The sequence below is a fragment of the Vanessa atalanta genome, chromosome 27 (genome assembly GCF_905147765.1).
Source record: "Vanessa atalanta chromosome 27, ilVanAtal1.2, whole genome shotgun sequence".
NCBI classification, from domain to species: domain Eukaryota; kingdom Metazoa; phylum Arthropoda; class Insecta; order Lepidoptera; family Nymphalidae; genus Vanessa; species Vanessa atalanta.
This window is the reverse complement of record NC_061897.1, coordinates 5,863,265-5,887,045: the sequence shown is the minus strand read 5'-3', so window position 1 is coordinate 5,887,045 and position 23,781 is coordinate 5,863,265. Positions and strand designations below refer to the sequence as shown.

General features: G+C 34.3%; 2 protein-coding genes across 3 annotated transcripts in view; one reads left to right on the top strand and one right to left on the bottom strand.

The window, feature by feature from the left end:
• Positions 1-851: 851 nt before the first annotated feature.
• LOC125074390 (androgen-dependent TFPI-regulating protein-like) lies at positions 852-10,750 on the top strand. Its single transcript, XM_047685710.1, has 4 exons — positions 852-1,236; positions 6,858-6,998; positions 7,465-7,685; positions 8,699-10,750. Exons 1-4 carry the CDS (start codon positions 988-990, stop codon positions 9,066-9,068), a joined length of 981 nt encoding a protein of 326 aa, XP_047541666.1. The 5' UTR covers positions 852-987; the 3' UTR covers positions 9,069-10,750.
• Positions 10,751-11,541: 791 nt separating this feature from the next.
• The window catches only part of LOC125074196 (FK506-binding protein 5-like), a 34,055-nt gene continuing 21,815 nt past the window's right edge, over positions 11,542-23,781 (bottom strand). The window contains exons 3-9 of one of the 2 annotated variants that reach the window (XM_047685446.1): positions 19,394-19,530; positions 16,537-16,758; positions 15,894-16,027; positions 15,353-15,517; positions 14,825-14,890; positions 14,182-14,681; positions 11,542-14,127 (exon numbers count right to left, since the gene is read on the bottom strand). In XM_047685446.1, the coding sequence (XP_047541402.1) occupies positions 12,347-14,127; positions 14,182-14,681; positions 14,825-14,890; positions 15,353-15,517; positions 15,894-16,027; positions 16,537-16,758; positions 19,394-19,530 (3,005 nt within the window). In that variant the 3' untranslated portion in view covers positions 11,542-12,346. Of the gene's footprint in view, positions 14,682-14,824; positions 14,891-15,352; positions 15,518-15,893; positions 16,028-16,536; positions 16,759-19,393; positions 19,531-23,781 lie in introns of both variants that reach the window. The other variant, XM_047685445.1, reaches the window with a different exon arrangement.

The following is a 23,781-nucleotide window of genomic DNA, read 5'->3' as shown; positions in this document are numbered from 1 at the left end:
ATCGAATAATATGCCTTCCTTACCAATGTATTTTTTTATAATTTTATTTAATTTTATACGGCAAGGTAATAAAATATTATTATTACTTACTCTATTTACATGTAGTTTATAAAGATTGTAACTTAATTTCGTTAATATTTTATTTATATAAGCCTGCTTAAGGATAATTTATAGTAAGTAATAAAAAAATTCGAAGAAGCAAAAAACAAAACGTAATTTTGTATAAACGACTGCTGTGCGTGGAAACATGGATGTGTTTGTGTTTGCGCGTGTGTGTGGGTGTGTTAAAAAAAGTAATTTGTAAATCAACAGACCGAAGCTAAAAACTAAGACGTATTTATGTTTCTTGGAAATTTATATTTTTATAGATTCACTTACTTATCTTGTAAAACATATATATTTTTTTTATGGCATTGGCAGCCGGACGAGCATATGGGCCACCTGATGGTAAGTGGTCACCATCGCCCATAGACAAAGGCGCTGTAAGAAATATTAACTATTCCTTACATCACCGGGAATCATCGGGAATGAAGATGTTATGTCCCTTGTGCCTGTGATTACACTGGCTCACTCATCCTTCTAGCCGGAACACAACAATACATAGTTAACAATACTGTTATTTTGCGGTAGAATATCTGATGAGTGGGTCGTACCTACCCAGACGGGCTTGCACAAAGCCCTTCCACCAAGTTAAACCAAAAATATATTCATATTTTTTAATTTCATAAAATAAACAATCATTTTATTTTAATATTATATTATTTTAATATGACAAAAAAAATTATGATTAAATGGGAATTCTCATTTCGATATGGCAACACTCCCATAAGACATTTTAACGTACCCTCTTTATAAAACAAAGCAGTCGCCCGTAACCTTAGTTCGGGCGGTTAATTAGTCTTAATTATTTAGTTTAATTTTAATTATAATTATACAAAATATATTAACAATAAACATACAATAATATAATAATAAATAATTTAAAAAATGGAAGAACTATGGCGTGATACGAATATATTCTATAATGTTTTGTGTTTCTTGATAACGGAAAATGAAAAATTATTTGATCGGAGTGATTCTAATTTGTATTGGAGGACTGTGTTCCACATATTCGGTATTCTCCATCATGTATATATCGGGATAACTGCCCCCAGCCTTAATGTTGCCAACAATCCAAACCCAGACATTAGAATTTTATATACATTTAAAGAGGCCTACCTTACTGGATGGAATTTTGTAAGTACCCACAGATTTTTATACCTTTAATTATACTTATTAACAAGCTACTCGTCCTGACTTCACTCGGACTTCACCGCCGAGCACGAAATGAATTATAAACACAAATTAAGCACATGAAATTTCAGTGGTGCCTGCCTGGGTTTGAACCCGAAATCATCGGTTAAGATGCACGCGTTCTAACCACTGGGCCATCTCGGGTCGATAGGATTATGGATAGTCAATATTGCAGTTAAGAGTTAACTTGCATAGAAATAAACTCAAACGACTTAAACTCGCTGAATGAAATTTTATATGAAGGCTAGTTATTTAATCCCTAACACATATGTCTAAAACTAACCACTAAAACGCGAGCGACGCCGCGCGCGACATCTAAACTTATGTAAACTTCGTATCTTAGTTTATTGGATTCTAATTAACGGTCTTTGGCTAAATTTTGTATTTCGTACATTGTTTAAGAAATCATATCAATCCAAATGCAATAAGTTTTTGCAGTTATTTAAATGATAAAGTACAACTTCTTCGGCGTTATTAAAATTAATTATTAATGATATAGTAATCATTATTATTATTATTATGATAAATGTAATTTCTCCTTTTTACCATTAGAATAACACACAATAAATTAAACATTAACAATATACATTTATAATAAAATAAACATTGTAAATTAGTATAAGGTGCGAAGTTGTCTTTGAGCGATTTGCACTTAATTATACCCTGTTCAAGATAGCTTGATCTTTTTGACAGACGGGCTAGTGATGAGAAACAGAAAATATAACATATATAACAGTCGATGGAACGATGGAATGCGTAATTCAAATTAGAATTCATTGTTTTTAAACTTATTTTTCTAAAAAGAGTTATGCCATCTAAAGAGACCCCAACCAAAAGGATCTCCGTTCGTAACAATAACTTAACAATGATCTTTAGGATTTTTGTAATCGATATTTGTAACAGTTACTGCCTGTCATTCGCGTCCCTACCGTCCGACCGATGTAACATTGTACAAGCGTCTATTATTTTCAGTGTTTCTATTTAAATTTTACTTTGCAATAATATATAATAGAAAGAGTCTTAAAATTTTCGGGTAACGCTTAAATCTTTAGGAACTTTTGTATAAAATCATTAAACTAAAAAATAATATGTACGTCATTGTAAAGTTATGTCCAACATAAAAATTTACATCTGTCAAAAAGATCAAGCTAACTTGTACAGGGTATAAAAGTTCAGCGAGCAAACTCAAGTGGTTTTAAATGTTTTAATGTCACGCTGTAAGCACGCATCATATAATAACACTGTCATTCCTACGTGACATTCGCGGAATAATCTGTGCCCTGCCGGCACAACTAAAAGCCACTAAACTAAGAATTGAATTAAACAATCTCATACATTTTCATTCTCATAACGCTCCAAGAAGTATAACTTCAAAAGTGACTTGGAAAGCTCTAGTACAGACTAGAGCTTTCACTGTAACATGAACTAAACAAATCCTTTAATCCTTTACTCCTTGGACTGGAAGGGATTATAAACAGTCAAATATTTAATTCAATAATCGTTGTGACCGATCGTCGGAAAAGAGTAACTTCTGAGTTTCTTTGACAGGGTATTGAGCTTTGGGACTATTTGGAAGGCACTCTGGTCGATCTTTAAAAGAATTATACACATTTTCATTAACTTTAGTCTTTGACGACCTCCGTGGTTGAGTAGTGTTTGTGTTCGGTTATCATGGGTACGCCACTCCGTTAGTTTTCTACGTTGTCTTGGGTCTGGGTGTTTGTGGTACCTTCGTTACTTCTTATATTCGATAACACAAGTGCTTTAGCTATTTACATTGAGATCAGAGTAATGTATGTGATGTTATCCATTATTTATTTATATTTATTTATTATTTAGAACCGTTTGAAACTATATATAAATTGGATTAACAATTCATGTTTAGATCGTTTAACTATACTGAGTATCCGATTTCAGTCATTTTATTATCTTATTGTAATTAATTATTTTAATGCAACTACTAAATATTAAATACAAAATATAAACAATTTTAATTAATAAGTATAACTTCTCAGGCGCGTATATAAGCACACGCACCGTTTTTAGGGTTCCGTATCCAAATGGTAAAACGGGACCCTAAAGACTCCGCTGTTAATAAATATAATTAAACACAATGTAAATAAACAACATTTGACATTGAATCGACGCGATATCATTGGTCGAGAGCTTGATTAATCTGTGGTATTCATTATGGATTTTCGAAAAAATGCCGCTTTGAAAGTCCACGAAGTTGTTATCGAAATATTGCAAGTAATAATTATATATGTATATATATAGATACAATTGGAATAGTGTTGTATCTATACATGTAATAAAATTGGAGTGTCTGTTTGTAATATTAAAATAACCGCTTTTTACCGCTGTCGTCCTCTGTCCGTCTGTCCGTCATCCGACAGACGGACGGACAGCGGAGTGTGACTCATGAACCGTGACAGTTACAGTTGAAATTTTCACAGATAATGTATTTCTGTTGACGCTATAACTAGAAATACTAAAAAGATGAATACAATAATTTTTTAAAGGATCATAGAACAAAAGTATTATTTTGCTTTTTTTATAGATAATTATACGGAACCCTTCATGAGCGAATCCGACTCGCACTTAGCCGGTTTTTGAGTTATTTAAATATCGTTTAAGATTCACGTGCTGTTCCCACTGGGTCACTAACTGCTTAATTGATTACACTAAACTTCAATTAATCAAATAAATTAATTGTCCGATTTGAATAATACTGTTTACATTGTACCCACACTAAGGTTATCTCGTCGACATGTGGATGTGTGTGTCGATAAATTTTATAACTAATTACGAACACGTTCCGATCAAAGTTCGTAATTAACACTTTTGTGGTAGTAGACAGCTTTGTGTAAGTCTCAAGTGTCAAGATTATCACGTATTCTAGGATATCGATTTAATTAAGTACTACGATTTCCAATAATGTTGAAAATTACTGATTTTTGAATATAATACTAGTAACAGCCATCAAATATTCCACTTATGGGCTACTACCGTGTAAATGGCAGTTTTTCGTTTGACATAAGTTACGTCACAATCGTCCGCCCAGCATGAGATGATTTTGATGCACAATTGGTGTTAAAGTTTTAATTACGTGTCCATTACGATTTATGTTATTTGGATATATTTATCTAAATTATCTCTTTAACCATCGTTAAATAAATAAGCATAATAACTTTAAAAGTAACATTTTGGTTGGTGGTCTCCCTCGAGATTGGAGTGATTGAGAGTGTCAGAGTTTTTAAAAGTTAATAATACAACGAGACAGAGGAAAAAAGAAAGGGAGAAAAAAGGTCACCTGAAGGGTGATAACAGTTTTTCTTTATTTGAAGATTTCTGTCAGTACTCTCTACTGTAACTTGAGAAAAACTTCATTTTAAAAAAGGCAAAAAAAAACACGACTTCAACTGAAAGCTTATGTTAACTAGAACTTCCCTTTTAAATGTGTATATTTAATAAAGCATGTAAATTTTTAATGTACACTTTGCGTGCATTATAAATATATATATTTTAAACATAATTAGTTTTGCATGTCGGTACGATAAACGATTTCTCCTAACGATACCAATTTTAGTTAAAATTTAACACGATTTACTCAATTACTTATATGTGAAGCAACAGACGGAATTGATAACGGACAGTACGGTCAAAGTTCCGTCACGAGACTGACGCGTGATAGCAGCTGATAAGGGCCGATTAGGGCTGATTTCAACACCCCCCTGATAACAATATTATCATCGGAAGCGAAGAAAATCACCATAGTTAATGGTGTTTAATATATAAATTAATTAATAAATAATTATATTTACTTGGTGGTAGGGCTGGTGGTAGGGCAGTACCTAGTATTGTTGTGTTCCGGTTTGAAGGGTGAGTGAACCAGTGTAATTACAAGCACGAGGGATATAACATCTTAATTCCCAAGGTTCGTGGCGCATTGGTGATGTAAGGAATGGTTAATATTTCTTACAGCGTCATTGTCTATGGGCGGTGGTGACCACTTATATATATACTATCGATAGTTTAGGTTAGAAGTAATGGTTTTTGCAATACTATCGATAGTATTGCTCATGGGGAGCTATCGATAGTCTGTCGATAGTCTATCGACAGACAACACTAAGAGACTATATATAGCAATTTAGTTTAACATCCGTTCTTTATGTGTACTTTGTTTATTAAATTGACGAGACGTCGAAGGCCACTTAGATAAAGGAGGTCGTCTGTGTGGCTATCGTTCATAGTTTAATCATTTATAACTATTTGTAATTATAATCATTCGATGATAACGTTAATAAGATTACTCTTAAGGTCAGACATATGGTCTGAGCCGGAATCAGCTATTAGATAATCAGTTAAAACGTGCGAGTTACGCATACATTGTTTTTTTCTCGCTGGAAAAACGCGTTACGCGCTTCCCCCACGTGATGGAAAGTGGGGGGGGCGTGGTACTCCCCGGGGCTCTGGACGCCGAGAACGCCCAGGTACGCTGGGTTTACCCACTAAATAACCAGCGGTACCCTCTCCGTCTTTCGGCGGGCGCCATGGGATCGCTTACGCATGCTACCGACGCACACATCCCCCAAGAGTCACTCATATATTAATTTTCACGATTCGAATATTAAATAGACACTAAAAGAAATTTTTAAGCGTAATTACTAATATTATAAATGTCTCTTCGTCTGTCTGTTTATCTTTCAAGGCCAAATAACTGGACCGAAAGTGATAGAATTTGGTATGAAGCAAGCTTGGACTCCAAGAACATAGCCAATATTTATGACATAAGTACTCACTGTACTCACAATCACACTAATTGAATTATGTATTTATTTACTTATTATACAGTGATTAAGGGCATTGCTCCGAGATTGATACAGGTTTCATCCAAAACCAAACACGTACTTAAATAATAGAAAGAACTAGACGGATGTATTTTCTGAAAGCAATTTCAAAAGCTGAGTCTCTTGCCGGTTCTTCTCGGTGGAATCTACGTTCCGAACCGGTGGTAGCTTTACTTTAAATAGTTTGTTAAATGACGATTCAACAGTGGTTGTAAAAGCCTACTTGAATAAAGTATATTTTGATTTTGAATGTTTAAATATTTAAGAATTTAAATATTAATTTGAAGTTATATTGGATATCCTTAAATACAGTATTAGACCATCTGATGGTAAGTGGTGTACCACTAGACATTATCAGTGTAAACGATATTAACAATTCATTACGTCGTCAATGCGACTTCGAAACTAAGATATTATGTACGATATGTTTGTAATTACACTGGCTCACTAAGTGTAAACGGGAACACAACAACACCGGACAAAAAATCTTTCGTGATGGTGAATTACCACTGGATGATCCATTTGCAACATTTAATATTAAATAAAACAACCATTTGCTTATGTCGTATGCTTAAGCATAAGTTTTTTTTTTTATTTAGCAATTAGCGCAATGAGGTTAAGATATTATTAAAAAATCTACTTTGGTCGTTTTGTAACCAAACCATAGAGTTCTTAAGTTGAAATTTTTAATTGATGTTAAAATTTTATTCGCAGACCTTCCAGACCGTGTTCCTCGGTCTGTCGCTGGTGCATGATATCCTGGAGTGGCTGGACAAGCAAGAAAACTCATTAGCTGCAAAGATCAGATACTGGAGAAATGTCATATTCAGCGGAATGGTGGTTCCGTTTACTTTAGTGAGTAATTTTGAAATATTTAGTTAAAGAACACACGAAACGAATAAGGAGTCCCACGACTCCTTCTTGTATTTTTATAATTTGGAGGATGTTTTAGAATATATAGATCGCCAAATTAGTCGACGTCGTTAAGCATGTCTGGGTATCTACCCTACCGATTGATCATGTATTCTACCGCCAGCCAGCAATAGATACTTAGTATTTCTGTTTTCCGGTTTAAAGGCTGAGTGGAACCATATGGCGATAATAACCGATGGCAGCTTTACATTTAATACAATATAGTTACTTGACCATTCAAAGTGTTTTTACTAGTCTACTTCAATAAAGAATATTTTGATTTGATTAATGATTAATAAGTTTCACAGCGCCATTTTCTATAGGCAGTGATGGCCACATAACATCAGTCAGTTTTGTGACTTAAAGCGTTTGCAGCAAACTCGTAATAAACGATACTTTTCAATTACAGTTCGTAACGGCCATGTTCTGGTCTGTGTACGCCATCGATAGAGAGCTGGTTTTCCCGCGGATTTACGACCAGGTTGTACCCTGGTGGTTCAACCACTGCGTCCACACCAACATAACCATCGTCGTCATCATCGAAACATTGCTTCAAGCGAGAAGATACCCCACTAACCAAAGATTGGAGCTGATTCTCTACTGGATAGTTGCTTTTTCGTACGCTATAGTGTGAGTTTTTTATAATTTTAGTATTAAAAATATCCCACTTGTGGGCAAGAGTTGGGTTTACCACGCCACTTCACTATAGGTTTGGATACAAATATTAGGGTGTGTTTACATACACTAATATTTGTTAACAATTAAAATAAAAGAGCGTATTGAACGTGTGCAACTTAACCAATAATTGCAGCTTTAACTCTGGCAAGCAGCGCTGAATTTCCATGTGTTTATAAGTCATCTCGTGCTCGATGGCGAAGGAAAATCGTCAGGAATCCTGCATATGTCTTATTTTAATGAAATTTCAAAAGTGTATCCACCAACTCGAATCAACTCGCCTCAGCCCAACAGTAAGATATTTACAGCGTGTTACTTAAATGAACACTTACGAATTGTCATTTTTTCCCCAGTCCCATTTATCTCTAGCTCCTCCCCCCTCCTCTCGTTGGCATAATGCGGGGGAAATGCCACAATGTGTTATATCAGCGAAAAAAAAAATAGAAGGAAGGAAATAGGGTTATTTTTATGCTGATTATAACAACTAGTTATCAAATATTTTACTATAGGAATAAGATTTTCCTGTTCATAGTTTTTTAGGGTTACATAGTTTTTAGTATAAGTCGTTCTTTTTTGTTCCACTGCAATAAAATGCTCACAATCGAATATACAAGACAAAGAAAAAAGAAGTATTCTAATTAACATTTGTCAGGAGGATATCAATTTAATCAATGTACTACAATTTCTGTGGACTAATGCCTTTTCTCCTTTTGGAGAAAATATTTAGAGCGTATTTTTCCATTCCAATGCGTTTGAAAATGCTTAGGTTTCGTCACGTTGTTTTCCTTCCCCGCCCAGTGGCCAACTTTACTAAAGTTTCAATAATCTGGCCAACGCGATTTATGTTTTTTGTATAATTTAATCTGAATTATCTCTTTAACCATCGTTAAATAAATAAACATCAGAACATAATAAACAAAATTTTTTATCTTAAATTTTGTATGATTTTATTATTTCCACTTTTTCAGATATTACACGATATACTTCGTCACGGATCGCTGGCTGTACCAGGTCTTCGGTATCATGAACTGGTGGCAAGTTTGTTTATACCAATTAGGAATCTGGTTGGTGTCATATATCTTCTATAAAATCCAGTTTCCGATCAACAGATTAATCCACGGTCACGAAGATAATGAAATAAGTACAGAAAAATCAGATGATGATGACAAAGATAATGCTGTCAATAATAAAGTCAACGAAAATGATACGAAAACAAATGAAATGAAGACATTTGAAAATAGTCAAACTATAACAGATTCGAACACAACGTTACCTAAAAAAACATGGAGCTTAAAATTTAGGAGCATCAAAAATCACTTCGAAAATTCTAGATTGTGACGACAATTTATACAAAAAATCAATATTAAAATGTTGCCATTAAAGAATATAGTGCTAATAATAATATAATAGAATTTAATCCAATGATAGATCATATGATAAGCTTAGTGAATTTTAAACGAAAAATACAATATTTTGCATCAGTAGACGCTGTTTTTGAAATGGTACAAGGTGTAACTATAGGAAATAAAATTGAAGACATCAAGTATGTATATATCGAAAATTTATGAGACAGGCGAAGAAACAGATATAAAATCAAATAACGCAATGCATAGTATACAAGAGGAACACAGACCTGATAGAACTGCTACACAGAAATCAAAAGAAATCGAAATATTTAAAGATGATTATAAAATATTTATAAAGCTTAAGCATTTTCCTGTCGAGACCAAATTTGATAACCTCGTTTAGATCAAATAAAAGTTCCAAAATAGATCGTTTGATTTTTTCAATTAACGATGAACTTATTATATATTAGTAGTGTTATAATCGATGTACAGGAATATTAATATACGATTATTGAAGCATGTTGACTCTCTAATATTAACAGTACAGGACAAAATTTTCAAGCAATCTTATCATCAGATTTTAATACTAACCTTGATTTACCCGACTTCAAAAAACTAAAAGGACTGTATAAGGACTTATTTGAGTTACAGTTAAAATAACTTTATTCCATAAGCATTTACGAGCTAATTTGAATTGTCATTTTAAACCTCACATATTTAAGAAATTATTTGAACTGTGCGAGACATTTTGATTTTAATCGTATAAATTCTTTATTTGAAATAAAAATGTTTGGTCTTTGTGCGAAGGTTCCTAGTATAATACGTGTAATTTAAAGAGTCATGGCAATGCATGGTCTTTATCTGGTGATGGAATTATTATATAAAATCATATGTACAATAATCATCAAGCCTCTGTACTTCTATGAGATAAACTTATCTCTGCCGTTGGATTATATATAAATTCTTAGTAAAGACCTAAAACACCAAATAGACTGGCTGTGAGTAGACTTTTTCCCATAAACAATGCAATAGATAAAATATTTTACTAACTATTGGAACTAAAATGGATCTTATTGAATCCGTCACAATTTTAAGGCTGATGAAAAAATTACTAACAATAATGTTTTCGAATCTTCACAATAAAAGTTATAGTTCACACATGAATGCGAGAAAAGATAGAGAAAGTACGTGAGTAAGGGAGCTAGATATGTTTAAGCAATTGCGTTTCAAATGTTGTCCGATGATCGTTGTCTAACAGCTCCCATAGACCAATTTGATGTCTTAAGTTGGTAAGTTTTCAAAGTTAAAAAATAATGAAAATTTATATTTCTAGCTTCAAAGAACATCAAACAACATTATTATCACAAGTTTAATTATTCAAATCTTTTATTCTTATTTAAATTATTCGGTTAATATACATATTTTGTTGCACTGGTTTTCATCGCTGTTAAGTTGGTAACCGTGCTTGATGTAACTGAACAAACAAAACACAAAAAACTCCAATGTTAAATTTATTTACTTTTTATATGTATATTTATGTACAGTGGAATAATTTCAATGTATCCATTGTTCTTCTACGTGGTTATAATTGGTTAGATTTATAGAATTGTTTTTTAAGGTTTTAAATATTTAATGATGTATGTGTATGTGTAAATTGTATTAAAATAAACGCTTTAGAGACTGAATTTCTTATTTATTTATTCAGACAAGACAAATGATAGAAGCATTAATTGCAGCATGATTTTTCATAAGCTTGTGTTTATAAGCGTGATTAAAATAGAAGCGTGAATAAAAATGATTTTTTTTTTATGATATACCCTTGACGAACAAATGGGTCACCTGATTGTAAGTGGTCACCACCCACAGACAATGGCGTTGCAAGAAATATTAACCATCCTTTACTTCGCCAATGCGCCACCAACCTTGGAAAGTAAGATGCTATGGGCACTGTTCACTCATCGCTTAAACTGGAACACGACAATACTGAGTACTGCTGTTTGGTGGCAGAATATCTAAGGAGTGCATGGTACCTACAAGATCTAAAGGCCTATCATCAAGAAGATCCATCTGCTGTGTTTCTATAAATTCACGTCAATTTTTTTTTTCGAAATGGAGATACCTTGGCTCAGTATTATTACCATTTAATCGCAGTTACTTTATTTTACATCTTTCTGTGTCTTTATTTAGTCTAAATTGTCGGCTACACGTGCTTTTTTATTCATACTGATATTGTAAATTTGAAAGTAACTCTGTCTTAAGGAATAATCTGTCTAAATTTAGTATGGAGATAGTTTGAGTCAAGGGCCACATCATAGGACAATTTTTTTAAGTCACTCCGCGAGTTTTCCATGAATCTGCTGCAAAGTTTTCTTATTTTTTGGATAGAAGCCGTTTGCTTTGTGACAAGAATGAAACGAAAATGAAAAATTTTATAATTATTATTTATTAAATTTTTACAAAATCCTAAACTACGAATATAATTACAAAATGTTTACCAATAACTTGATCGACATGCAACAAATCGACAAAGTATTAAACGACTTTTGATATAAAAAAATATTTAATTTGCACGTCGTAAAATTCTCTGTCCGATCACGATGACTTTTGGTAACCTTTGAAAAATACTATCAACTTAACATAAATATAGGTAACTAAGAGTATTCACTGTTAAAGATTACTGTAGTTTGTTTGTTTGCGATCAGTACGGTCTCATTAATTTGTCTCTCAAATCTATAAGATTTACTAATCCAATGTGTATAATACTTTGTTCCTTAAATAGTATTTTTATTGGAAGTTTAAGGACTACATCTGGGTATGATTTTAATATATATTGAATGGATGCGTAAAATCCAAATTTAGGGTCAGTAAAACTGTAAGGCATACTAATCGGTAAATATAGGCAATGACGTTGGTTTAATATAAAGTAAATAATTAATTATCCTTTTTAAATAGATGAAGTTCAGTAAGTTTAGATCTTTTCAATATTCCACTCCGGTTTCCTCTACCATTGATAATTTAATGGTGCATTGATTTTTATTGTCGAATAAATATTTTTTGTAGTACTAATAAATATATATAATTATATTTTATCAAATATCTCTAAAAATTATTCTGTACTTGATAAAACTTTATTATCTCATTTCGTATCTTCGTTTAAATATGCTAACACACTCGTTACACGCTAACGTTTGTTCTCGTCAAAACCTACAGCATCTCCGTTGATGCTGAAAGGTTTTCCACCATCTCTCAAAGGTTACCTAAAGCACATTACTAAAATATATCGCTGAACTGACGATATACCAATTGCCGAGCTGGTCTCACGAGACTTTCATCATAAACTACCCTTTGAGGCTGGATGTAATAGGAGGATGGCGTTCTAATACTGACTCCAGATATCGTTGGTCGTTTTCTTACTTGGTAGTGACTGATTTCTGATGCGGCGTATTGAGGTTCTGAATGTAAGTTATTTCTAAATCTTGAATAAGCATAATCTCTTTCAGCAGGAACTATAAACCCACTTGGTATTCTCACTGGTAAGTTTGGAGCTAAAGCTTCGTTTAACCTGACATCATAATCATTTTCAATTGAATCGGCTAGATTTTGTTTTATATCTGGTATTTTCAAAGGTTTACCGGTTGCCGTGTATCCCTTCGATATTTCCGGTTTTGGTTCTGGTTTTTTTGTTTTGACCTCTCTATATTGGTTTTGTGTCTGACCTAGATACGGTTTAAGGTAATCGCCTGGTGATAGTGTAGATTCAAGTTTTTCTTTTATTGCTTCGTAATTATCATTAAAGTTTCTTAAAACTTTTGTAGCTAGCAGTTTCGCTTTCTCGTCTGTCACTGTTTCTTGGGTAGTAGTGGTTGCTGTTGTAGTTGTTGTTGTGGGAGGCGGGGGATTTTTTTTAACTACAGCGGGTGTAGCCTCTACTGTTGTCGTAGATTCCTTATTATCTTTAGATTCATATTCAATGTCTTCTTCATCATAATATTCGTATTCTTCTTCTGGTACAGATGTTACCGTTGGTTTCTCTGTTGCGATAGTTGTTGTCAAACGTTCAGTTGTTGTACTAGGGATAGTCCTTGTTGTAGGTGGTTCTGGTGTAGTTGTGGTCGTAGTAGTTGTAGTAGTAGTAGTAGTCGTGGTTGAAGTAGAAGTAGTGGTAGGTTTAGGGGTGGTACTGGGTGGTGAGCTCAGATCTTTTCCGGCTACTGGCTGTAGCCCTCTTGGAAGATACGGACTCCCACCCCTAGACGGTAAAAAAGGCCTCCTTACAATTTTGACGTTTGGCCTAACATCTTTTACCTTTGCAGTAATATCTTCTTCAACATTTTTTCTTCTTGGCCTCTCTGTTGTCTTTTCTTTTTCATCGTAGTAATAGTCATCATCTTTCGATTTAGCGGGTCGTTGATCTCTGTTAAATGGATTATAGGAATACTTTTGAGATCTCGTTGGCGGCTCGTCGTAGTACTCTTCTTCTTCATAATCTATAGGCTTTTTTGTCTTTTTAACCTTTTCAACTGCACTAGGGTAATGAGGTCTTGATGGCTTAAATTTTTCTTTTTCAACAGGTTCGTGTTTGGGCCTTTGTTGGATTGTACTTGTTTTCGCAGAAGGCATTGGTCTTCTAACATCCTCATCTTCATAATCGTCATAATATTCGTCATCTTGTTTCGGAGGAGCTTTAGTTGTTGTTACTGGAACATAATCATATTTTTCTTTTTCACTTATTGGAACTGGTCTTTTGATTTTAGGCGGCATTCTTGGCTTACTAAATATGCCATGCCCATTTGGTTTCACTAGAGGTTGATTTTCAGGAGCCGTCGGTGTTTGCCGTTTCTCTTCCTGAACTTTATCGTCTCCATCACTATTTTTTTCAGACTTTGAATATGGTCTGTCATCTCTATTCCTATAAGGTCTGTCAAATAATCTTCTACCTTCGTTGGATTGGTATCGTTCATCTCTTGGTCTGTTCTCCCTTGGTTTGCTTTCTTGTTCAGTTGTTTCATCCCTAAAAGGCCGTCTCTCATCACGTGGCCTGATTTCATCTCTTGGCCTTTTTTCGTCCCTGGATTTAAATTCATCTCGAGACCTTATTTCGTCACGTGGTCTGATTTCATCTCGTGGTCTGATTTCATCTCGTGATCTGATTTCATCACGTGGTCTGATTTCGTCACGTGACTTGATTTCGTCGCGAGGTCTGATTTCATCACGTGATCTGATTTCATCGCGTGGTTTAATATCATCCCTTGAATTACCTTCACCTCTCGTTTTTTCATCCCTTGGTCTTATATTATCGTCTTTATATTTAGATTCATCTCTAGGTCTTTCATCATCTCTTGGCCTACTTTTATCTCTCGGTCGATACTCGCCTCTTTTACCTCCTCTAGGTCTATCTTCTTCATCATCAGGACTGTACCTATCTTCCTCTTCATCTCTAGGTCTGTTTTGTCTCCTTCCACCTTTGTAGGGCCTTCTGTCTTCATCTTCGTAAGGTCTTCTATAATCTGGATATGGTCTTTTGTTAGATCGTGGTTTGTCGTATGACCTCCGATCTTCGTAATCCTCTTCAGGCTCATCTCGTGGTCTCGAGCGGGTTTCATATCTGAAAACCAATTTTAAATTCGCATAAAATATAATTAGATTTCTTTCATTAAATATGACAATAATATAAGTATTTAAAACTTTTATTATATTTATTTGTATATCTTGGCTGTTATTTAAACTAAATGAGTATTTTGGTCTCACCTGTCATCATAATCATCATGTGGCCGACGCTTGCCAGGTCTACGAGGTCTTGTTCTTCTTCCACCCCTGGAAAATTAAATTTGAAAAATATTTTATTGCCTATTATTCATTGTTTTGACAAATTATGGTATCAGCTTTTGAAACTGACCAAGTGAACATTTTTCATTTTAATACATGGATTAACCTAGTTTTTTTAAAACGTTTCATTAACTTGATACGAGATGGTCCAGTGGTTAGAAAGTGTACATCTTAAACGATGATTGCGGATTCAAACCCAGGCAAGCACCACTGAAATTTCATGTGCTTAATTTGTGTTTATAATTCATCTCGTGCTCGGCAGTGAATAAAAACATCGTGAAGAAGCCTGCACGTGTATAATTTCAACGAAATTCTGCCACATGTGAATCCACTAACCCGCATTGCTCCAATATGCTCCTAATCTTTTCCTCAAAGGGAGAGGTCTTAGCCCAGCAGTGGGAAATTTACAGGCTGTATATGTTGATACTTTGAATGATAACAATAATTTACCTGTCTTCGTATTCGTAGTCATATTCATCATCGTAGTAATCATAGCGAGGGTGAGGACGACGACGCGGTGGTCTCGGTGGTCTAGTGGTAGTTGTGGTTGTTGTAGTCGTGGTAGGAGGCGGCGGCGGTGGTTCTGTTGAAGCCGACTTGTAGAGAGCTTCGTTTCTATAAAATGTAAATTAAAAGCTTAATATATTTTAATCGTCTAATTATTACCTTGTAGCGTAATACATTAAAAAAAAAGAGCGCATGATCCCTTATCATGGACTCTTGGGTTTACTTTTAGGCGGGAAATTTGAGTAGAAAAGAGGCCTTAGCCCAGCCGAGGAACATTTAAAGGCTTAGCTTTTTTACTAATATACATCTCCACTGTTATTTTTGTTTACTTTTCTCCGAAAAAAGCCTTCTTTTTAAAACCTTCTTTGTCTATATTCTCAGTGAAACTAATGCTTATAACTTGTGTTAATTTACTTGTTTTGATTATTCTAAAACACATGGTCACCACGTTACCCTTATCGCATTAACAAAAACTGTTATATACCTGCTAAAGTAATTCGGTGAGTTCTTGCAATCGACTTCCGAGACGAAATGGCAGATGAATGTCTTCTGATCGAAGGCTGTGTAATTGGCGCACAGGAAATCGTACCTTGTACCGAAGAGGCAGTGATGGTAGACCTTGAAACAAAAGCACTAATTAATTCGGTACGATAAAGTAACGATTCATAACTGATGACAGGATTTAGAAATATAGAAATATAGAGCAGTATGAAAAACTTGTAGGTAATAGTTGGCTTGTCACTAAATCTAATTATCCTTCTTTGGACAGGTTATGGTACGTAAATGGTCACCACCGCCTATAAACAATGGCATTGTAAAAATTTTAACCATTCCTTACATCACTAATACGCCACTTACCTTGGGAACTAAGATGTTATGTCCCTTGAGTTAGTTACACTGGCTCACACAAACTTTAAATCACAACGATAGTGTGTACTGCTGTTTGGCGGTAGAATAGACCAAGGCGGTCTTGCGCAAAGCCGGCAGGGCATACCATAACCAAGAAAATATATAAATAAAATAAATTTTGTTTCATGACATAACGTTCCGTAATCCGTCATCTAAATATTATTGTGTTTTATAATGGCTTTAGTTTAGATTCTAAATAAATTACTTATATGACATACCTGACATTTATGAGGGACTGATGCATAGAAGCCATCATGAAGGCCGTCGCATTTGAAGTCCATAGTTTCTGGAGGTGGAACGGCCTCGTAAAATGGATATTCGGAGAGATTGTATCCATTCAGTTCCCGGGGCAAGTTCGGATCCAGCAAGTAATCAATTTGCGGTATCCCGGTCAGCTTGCTCGTCGTATTCGTCTCAGCTGCCTCCCCTGTGGTCTCCGCCTTGAAGTAAATATAGAAAGTTTTATAATAACAGGTTTTAAATTTAACACATTTGAGACGACTTCAAAGCGTCCGCATATTCAAAATATAATTCGTGTATCGAATTTCGCGATAATTGATGGACGCTGACAAATGGACAAACATACTTTCAAAATTTGAAACAAAAAGAAAATTAAAATTGATTAATAAGTATGCGTAACTAATTGTCGTACAATTTTGCATGGATAACAGTAGTAGTTATACCAGCCGTAAGTCCCACTGCTGGGCTATTTATTGAGAACACCTCATCTATCGAGAACATTTAAAGCTTATTCCACCAAGCTGTTCCAATTCTGGCAATATTTCAAGCGACACATGCAGATTTTCTTGCGATGTTTTTCTTCTTCTCTGTCTTATGGTTGAATAGGTAATCAAAACTTATTTTCCTTTATTTAAAACATGTTCAGCTGGACCAATTTTATTGAGGAACAAGTTTACAAACATATTTTCTCAATTGCCTGTGAATGTCATACGAATGGGCAAAGAGTATTTCCTTTAAGATGGTTTACATTCCACTAGGCAACTCCATGCTTTTTGAAGATTTGAGCAGAAGATGTCGACGAACAAATTATTCTCAGATAAATCGTCCTAAATACTGCACTGTATGGTTCATAAGCCGCTTCGTATCCCATAATCGTTCTACCAACTAGGACCAGATTTTAAGGTCTGGAGGCCCTGGGGTAACAGAGAAGTGGAGGCCCTTAGTTATTTTTTTTATAAATTATTTTTTTAGAATTTCATTTTAAAAGTAACTGATACAATGAACAAATAAATTATAACCATATTGACTAAGTTTATAATTCTTAACAGGTCGGAACGTCTCTTGTGGAGGCTACAGGGCAATTGCAACGGTAGCCCTTCCCTAAATGCGGCCCTGCTACCATCTCATCTCATATGAGATGTTGTACATATGTTTTATTAGAAGTTATTTAACGTGGCCTATAGAATGACCAATCAACTGTTTCCTCTCTTTCTCTTGCTTTCTGTCTCTTTCTATCTATCTAGTCTATCATTTAAAACATAATACTATACAGAAGAAACAATTTTGTTCCAATGGGGTGTCTCAAGACAAACCTCTTTTATATATCATGTTCCTCTGATCAATCTCGATCGGAACACAATACCAAGCATTGCTGTTTGACGACATAACTAGTCAGTCCCACCTGACGAACTTAGGCAATACCACCAGTGCCCTAGTTTAACAGACAAATCGCAACATAACAAAGGACGTGTACAGTTCATTACTATAATAGCAGTTGCATTCACCAAAAATAGCTAATGAATACCTTATATAATAAATCAAGAAGCAATATCATATAAAAGAGGAAATGAAAAAGCGATCAACCTTGGCAACAAGTCTCAGGAATCCAATGTTTCCTATTTGATTATAAGCGTTGCACGATTTCCGGTATTTTCTTTTGCCTTCATAGCGTAATTATCGGTTATTCGAGGCTTAAACAATCTACGAATGTTATATATTAAAAACTGTGGCTAAATTCATTTATAGCTTTGCCTGTATCCCATTTATTTGGGTTGGTATAACATAATGAATATTTTTCTATCCCATTCATCTCTATCTGCACTCACCCCCGTTTTTTGCCAGTCTCAGAATTTATAGGCGTTCTTAAATAAATACTTGCATTGTATAATACTTATTTTTATATAGTCCATACCTCCAAATTCTTTGTATATCCAGAAATCAGATAATTAATATTTTCAAATTGTTATTTTCAGCTCTATTTGAATTCCCCATGTGTCCCAGTGCTGGGCTTACCAAAGTGCCTTCCAACAAAAAGGCTTCTTATAATTTCTTTTCCAAAATCTTTCACCCCCTTTCCCTTTACTAGGGTCGCAAGTCGATGCCGTTAAGTAACTCCACTATCGAACCGACTGTAAAATGTTCATACGTTACGACGATTGTGACATTGAATATTATGACTATTTTAATCCATACCTCATCACTTTCTGATATTTCAAGATAATTATCACATTCAACGCAATAATGAAGACATTTAGGTGCACTGGTAAATGGGCCACCTGATGTTAAATGGTATTTTTTTTTTTTTAATGGCATTTGTTGGCGGGCGAACATATGGGCCACCTGATGGTAAGTGGTCACCACCGCCCATAGACAAAGGCGCTGTAAGAAATATTTACCATTCCTTACATCATCTATGCGCCACCAACCTTGGGAACTAAGATGTTATATCCCTTGTGCCTGTGATTACACTGGCTCACTCACCCTTCTAACCGGAACACAACAATACAGAGTATTGTCATTTGGCGGTAGAATATCTGATGAGTGGGTGGTACCTACCCAGACGGCCTTGCACAAAGCCCTACCACCAAGAAAATCATCAATATTGACCCTGTGGAAAATTTTGATCCATTACAACATTAATGTAACGTTGGAAACTAAGGTGACATGTCCTTTACTTGTCGTTACAATCACAAAACCTTAAAATGGTCATACAACAATACTAAGCTCTACTATTTGGCGGTTGATAATCTGACGAGCGAGTGATTAGAGGGGCTAGCGCAAAGGTCAACCTTGATGTAAAAATGAAAACGTCATAAGAACAATGTTGTCATTTACCTGAGCTTCATCTTCTGGTCCCGTAGGCTCTTCAGTTGGAGCTGCTGTCGTGGTACTGGTCTTCGCATGGATCAGAGATGTAGCTCTGACTGCGGCTGTTGTGGGAAGATCTACTGATAAAACTGCTACTGTCACACCTGGAAAGAGATAAATTTGCATTGATATCAATTGAAAATTCATAATGTCCTACGCAATTTTTGGTCAGAGAGTTCGGTTTTCAAGCAAGCTTATCGCTTTAGTAGGTCTATAGGAGCACAAATTCATATGATCTATTAATATTTAATATCCTTCTTAATACCGTTTTCCATTTCAGGTAAGTGATCACTTAAAAATAAATAAATTTGTACTTATTTAAAAGATTCTATGATGCAACCCATCTACATAAAATTAAAACTCGCGTTTTAAAATACATTCATAAATAAGACGTACTTACAAAAAATTTATATAGTATAGATTTAAAAGAAAATGTAAATTGTACTCGTTGCTATTCATGCGAGATATTATAACAATTTGATACATAGGAAATTAAATTTTAAGAGAGTGACTACTGATATTCTTTCTTATTCACGACAAAATCTAAATTCCTAACCTGTGTAAAGCTTTACACTATTAGTACTGTTACATAACGATTCAAAAGGGCTTGAATGAGTGTCTAATTGTACTAGTAATATTGTATATTTTCTTAATAATAACGTATGTAATATTTTAATTGGTGATAAAAAAGTAACCACTTAGTTCCTTATTGGTTCTTCACCGCAGAAACTTTAGAAGACTCGGTGGTGATTTAAAAATAAATAGGAAAGTAAAGTAACTGTCTGCATATCAGGTTTGGAGCTGACTTCACCACGCGGCTTGGTGAATTTCCTCTCAATGTTTTAAAACGATGTTTGATCCCAGAACAACGATGTTTGTTTCAAACATCACGGCTGAACTTTTGACTTGAAATTTAATTAAAAAATACGTATCTCCAAATGTGAAGTGTCTGTTTGAATATATTGATTTAGTTAAGTGTGCCATTTTTTCTAAACTCGTAATTATTTTGTTATTCAATCATAAAAACCTTGATAGCCATATAAATTTAATGCCAGTGTTTTTTTTAATCTTGCATTCATAATTTTTTTTCCTTGTATTAAAAACTTTTGGGAAATCTTATTTTTGGGCGTCATTGACCGATTACTTGTTATTCAATTTTAAAAGGATAATATGGAGGTCGTTTGTCTTAAATTTTACCTGAATCATAATTTATTTCATTTATTCGATTTTTTATAACTTTTAATACGTGATAAAAATCTCGTCCTGACTGATTTTGGCTGAGGCGGTCCATTTTGAGGGGGATAAGGCAACTACGCGGGACATATTATAATGCACATGTGTGTACGCAAACCCAGACCCGAGATGGCCCAGTGGTTAGAACGCGTGCATCTTAACCGATAATTTCGGGTTCAAACACAGGCAGGCACCACTGAATTTTCATGTACTTAATTTGTGTTTAAAATTCATCTCGTGCTCGGTGGTGAAGTAAAACATCCTGAGGAAACCTGCATGTGACTAATTTCAACGAAATTCTGCCATATGTGTATTCCACAAACCCGTATTGCAGCAGCGTGGTGGAATATGCTCCAAACCTTCTCCTCAAAGGGAGAGGAGGCCTTAGCCCAGCAGTGGGAAATTTACAGACTGCTAATGTCATGTGATCCCTCTCTATACTCTCATATTTTCATTTCGATGGGAAAGCAAATCCGACAGATTTGGAAGCAGTTCAAATACAGAACCAAATGCTTTACGTGCTTTCCGAGGCACGGGTGTGTACACAGTTCCAACTTTCAAACTTTGCGACAGAAAACCCCAAAACTTCTTATCGGCCCGACCTTAAGTTTGAACTCAAAATTAGGATATTTTTTTAATATAATTGGGTAGGTGGACGGTCCAAATTAACCATTCAACCTTGGGAGATTAGATGTAACGCCCCTTGTGCCTGCAATTACACTGGTTCACTCACCGTTCAACCAGAACACAGCACTAAGTACCGCTAACAGTACACTCAGTTTTCTCGACATACACATTTAATTTAATGCACGATAATACACCCAAAATACAGCAGTAAACGGTTGCGTTCTGGAATACATCATATGGACGTCATCATCATTATTATTAAAGCTTTTCAAATATATTCCACCTAGGTTCCAATTGGTCAAATGTCTGCCCTTGACTTTTAAACTTTGGGATTTTACTAAAAACTTGAAATCCGTTTATGCAATAGATTTCGTGAATTTAAAAACATTTTGGAATTTACCGTTATGCGTCTGATTTGTATGACCAGTTCCACCCGCGGTTTTGTTCACTTTGAATGAAGAGGAAGGAGGTACTTGATATTAATTGCCGAATTTCTGACAAAATATATGGAAAATTTAATAATGATGAAATCTTTACAATGAGCCAATTTTATTTTCGAATTTAAAGTCGAAATATCCAAAAAACCGTCGCGAATGCTTTTGTTAAAAAATTAAACTATTTTTTTTTTGAGTTTTCTAAATCTAAAATAAAAATTTTCTTTATTCAAGTAGTCTCATAAGAGTAGGTACTTTTGAATCGTCATGTTACGGTGTTGAATTAAATATAAAGCTTGCACCAGTCGGAAAGTAGATTCTACCGAAAATAGCCGACAAGAAACTCAGTTGTTACTCTTTTCCAAAATGTATTCTACAGCGTATGTCTATAAAGTTCAACTAAATTTTTTATATATCCTGCGTACAAATAAATAAATACTAAGTCCACGCTTTTTTTATCTTCAATACAATCTTGTATTGGGTTTCTTGATATGAGATTTAAGTTCTTTAATAGGCCTAGATAAAATATATATCATAGCAGAAACGAAAACCGTGGAAAAATTTCCTGGGAAGTCTGTAATAAACGATTTTGTGGGTACAGACTGATCCTAACATCAGCTAAATCTTAGAATCATATTAACGGAAATATACCGTCGTTGGATTATTTTGCAAATATAGCAATTTAATAGTTAGTTTTAAATGTTAAACATTGAAATGTCAATCGCATTAAGTCCAAGGCTGTTCGATCAGAATTATTCACTGTGAATTTAAAGTTTTTAATTATAATTTTAATAAGTATTAGACTTGTCTAGGATAAATCTTATGTACAAATTATTTTGATGGTCGTCAAGTGCTCTATTATTTTAAGTCCGCAGTCCCCGAGTTCCTGTGATCTAGATCTGGGTGGAGTTCAAAAATTATCATAGGTTTTTCTGAAGTCCAGAATTCGGGACACCACTCTGGTATCAGAAAGCATGTTAATTTCAATCGTATCAGAACACCGTCATATCAGATTAAGAGCGAGGGCATAGTGTAAGTGTTTGCGCAAGCAAACGCAAAGTACACTCCACTTTGCGTTTGCGTGCGCAAACCACTTGTGCCCTGTAGTTTATCCTATTTGTAATTTAATAACGTTATAACAACATTTTAATTGCACATATTATCTTTAATAATTTGACCTTTTAATCGTTTAAAATATTATAAGCCGGCACCTGCCTGTTTCAATATGTCATAGCGTCATATTACATATAGCCAATTAAATAAACGACCCATTAAACGCAAAACATTTTTTCTATATCGGTGCTGATCATCTCTGATCTTATTTTAACAAGTTCAAACTAAAACTAAAGTTTATAAGATTCGTTTCAAGAAGACTTAAAATGATAATAAATTGCTATCATTGTTTTATCAGTCCCAAGTCCATTTGGATTGAAGTTAATTAAAGGTCTTGACCTCTTTCCTTCAGGAGATGATTTGGAACGTATTCCATCTAGCTGTTCTGGTGCGGGTTTCATTATACAAATATACCTATTTAATCCGACACAAGCAGTTTTCCGCACGATGTTCCCCTTCACTCTTGATCACGACACGTATTAATCCAGAATAATGTACTTCGTCTTTTCTGCTTTTTAGATATATTAAGTGTCATTATTATAGAGTGTATTAATAATATTATTAGATATTATTTTTGGCGTATAATTGAACTAAGGTCGTTTTTTTCTTTTACGTGTACTTAGTTTACGTTAACTGTTAAACATTAATAATATAAATCCGAAATTGGCTTCGATTTGGTTTTGTTTTTATCTGAATTTTTCAATTTTGTTTGTCACAATGCATTTCGTGGATAAAAAAATGTTAACTTAAAACTCTTGTTTTAGGGTTTACACGTGAACTTTTCGCCTTTGTAAGGTTGTGTGTTATAAAAAAACTTATCTCATTAAGGACTTTACATTACTTACTTAAATCGTGAATATACTTTAAGTGGTAAAATTTGAGTTACGTTACTTCCTTTTTTCTCAGTATTAATTACGAAATATACTTTAAATATGTATATATGTTAAC

What these genes read in the sequence shown, in the direction of transcription:
- LOC125074390 (XM_047685710.1), top strand. Translation starts at nt 988, where the DNA reads ATGGAAGAACTATGGCGTGATACGAATATATTCTATAATGTTTTGTGT. An exon ending in TGGTGGTTCCGTTTACTTTA is followed by an intron (nt 6,999 to 7,464) that starts GTGAGTAATTTT and finishes TTTCAATTACAG; the next exon opens with TTCGTAACGGCCATGTTCTG. An exon ending in GCTTTTTCGTACGCTATAGT is followed by an intron (nt 7,686 to 8,698) that starts GTGAGTTTTTTA and finishes CCACTTTTTCAG; the next exon opens with ATATTACACGATATACTTCG.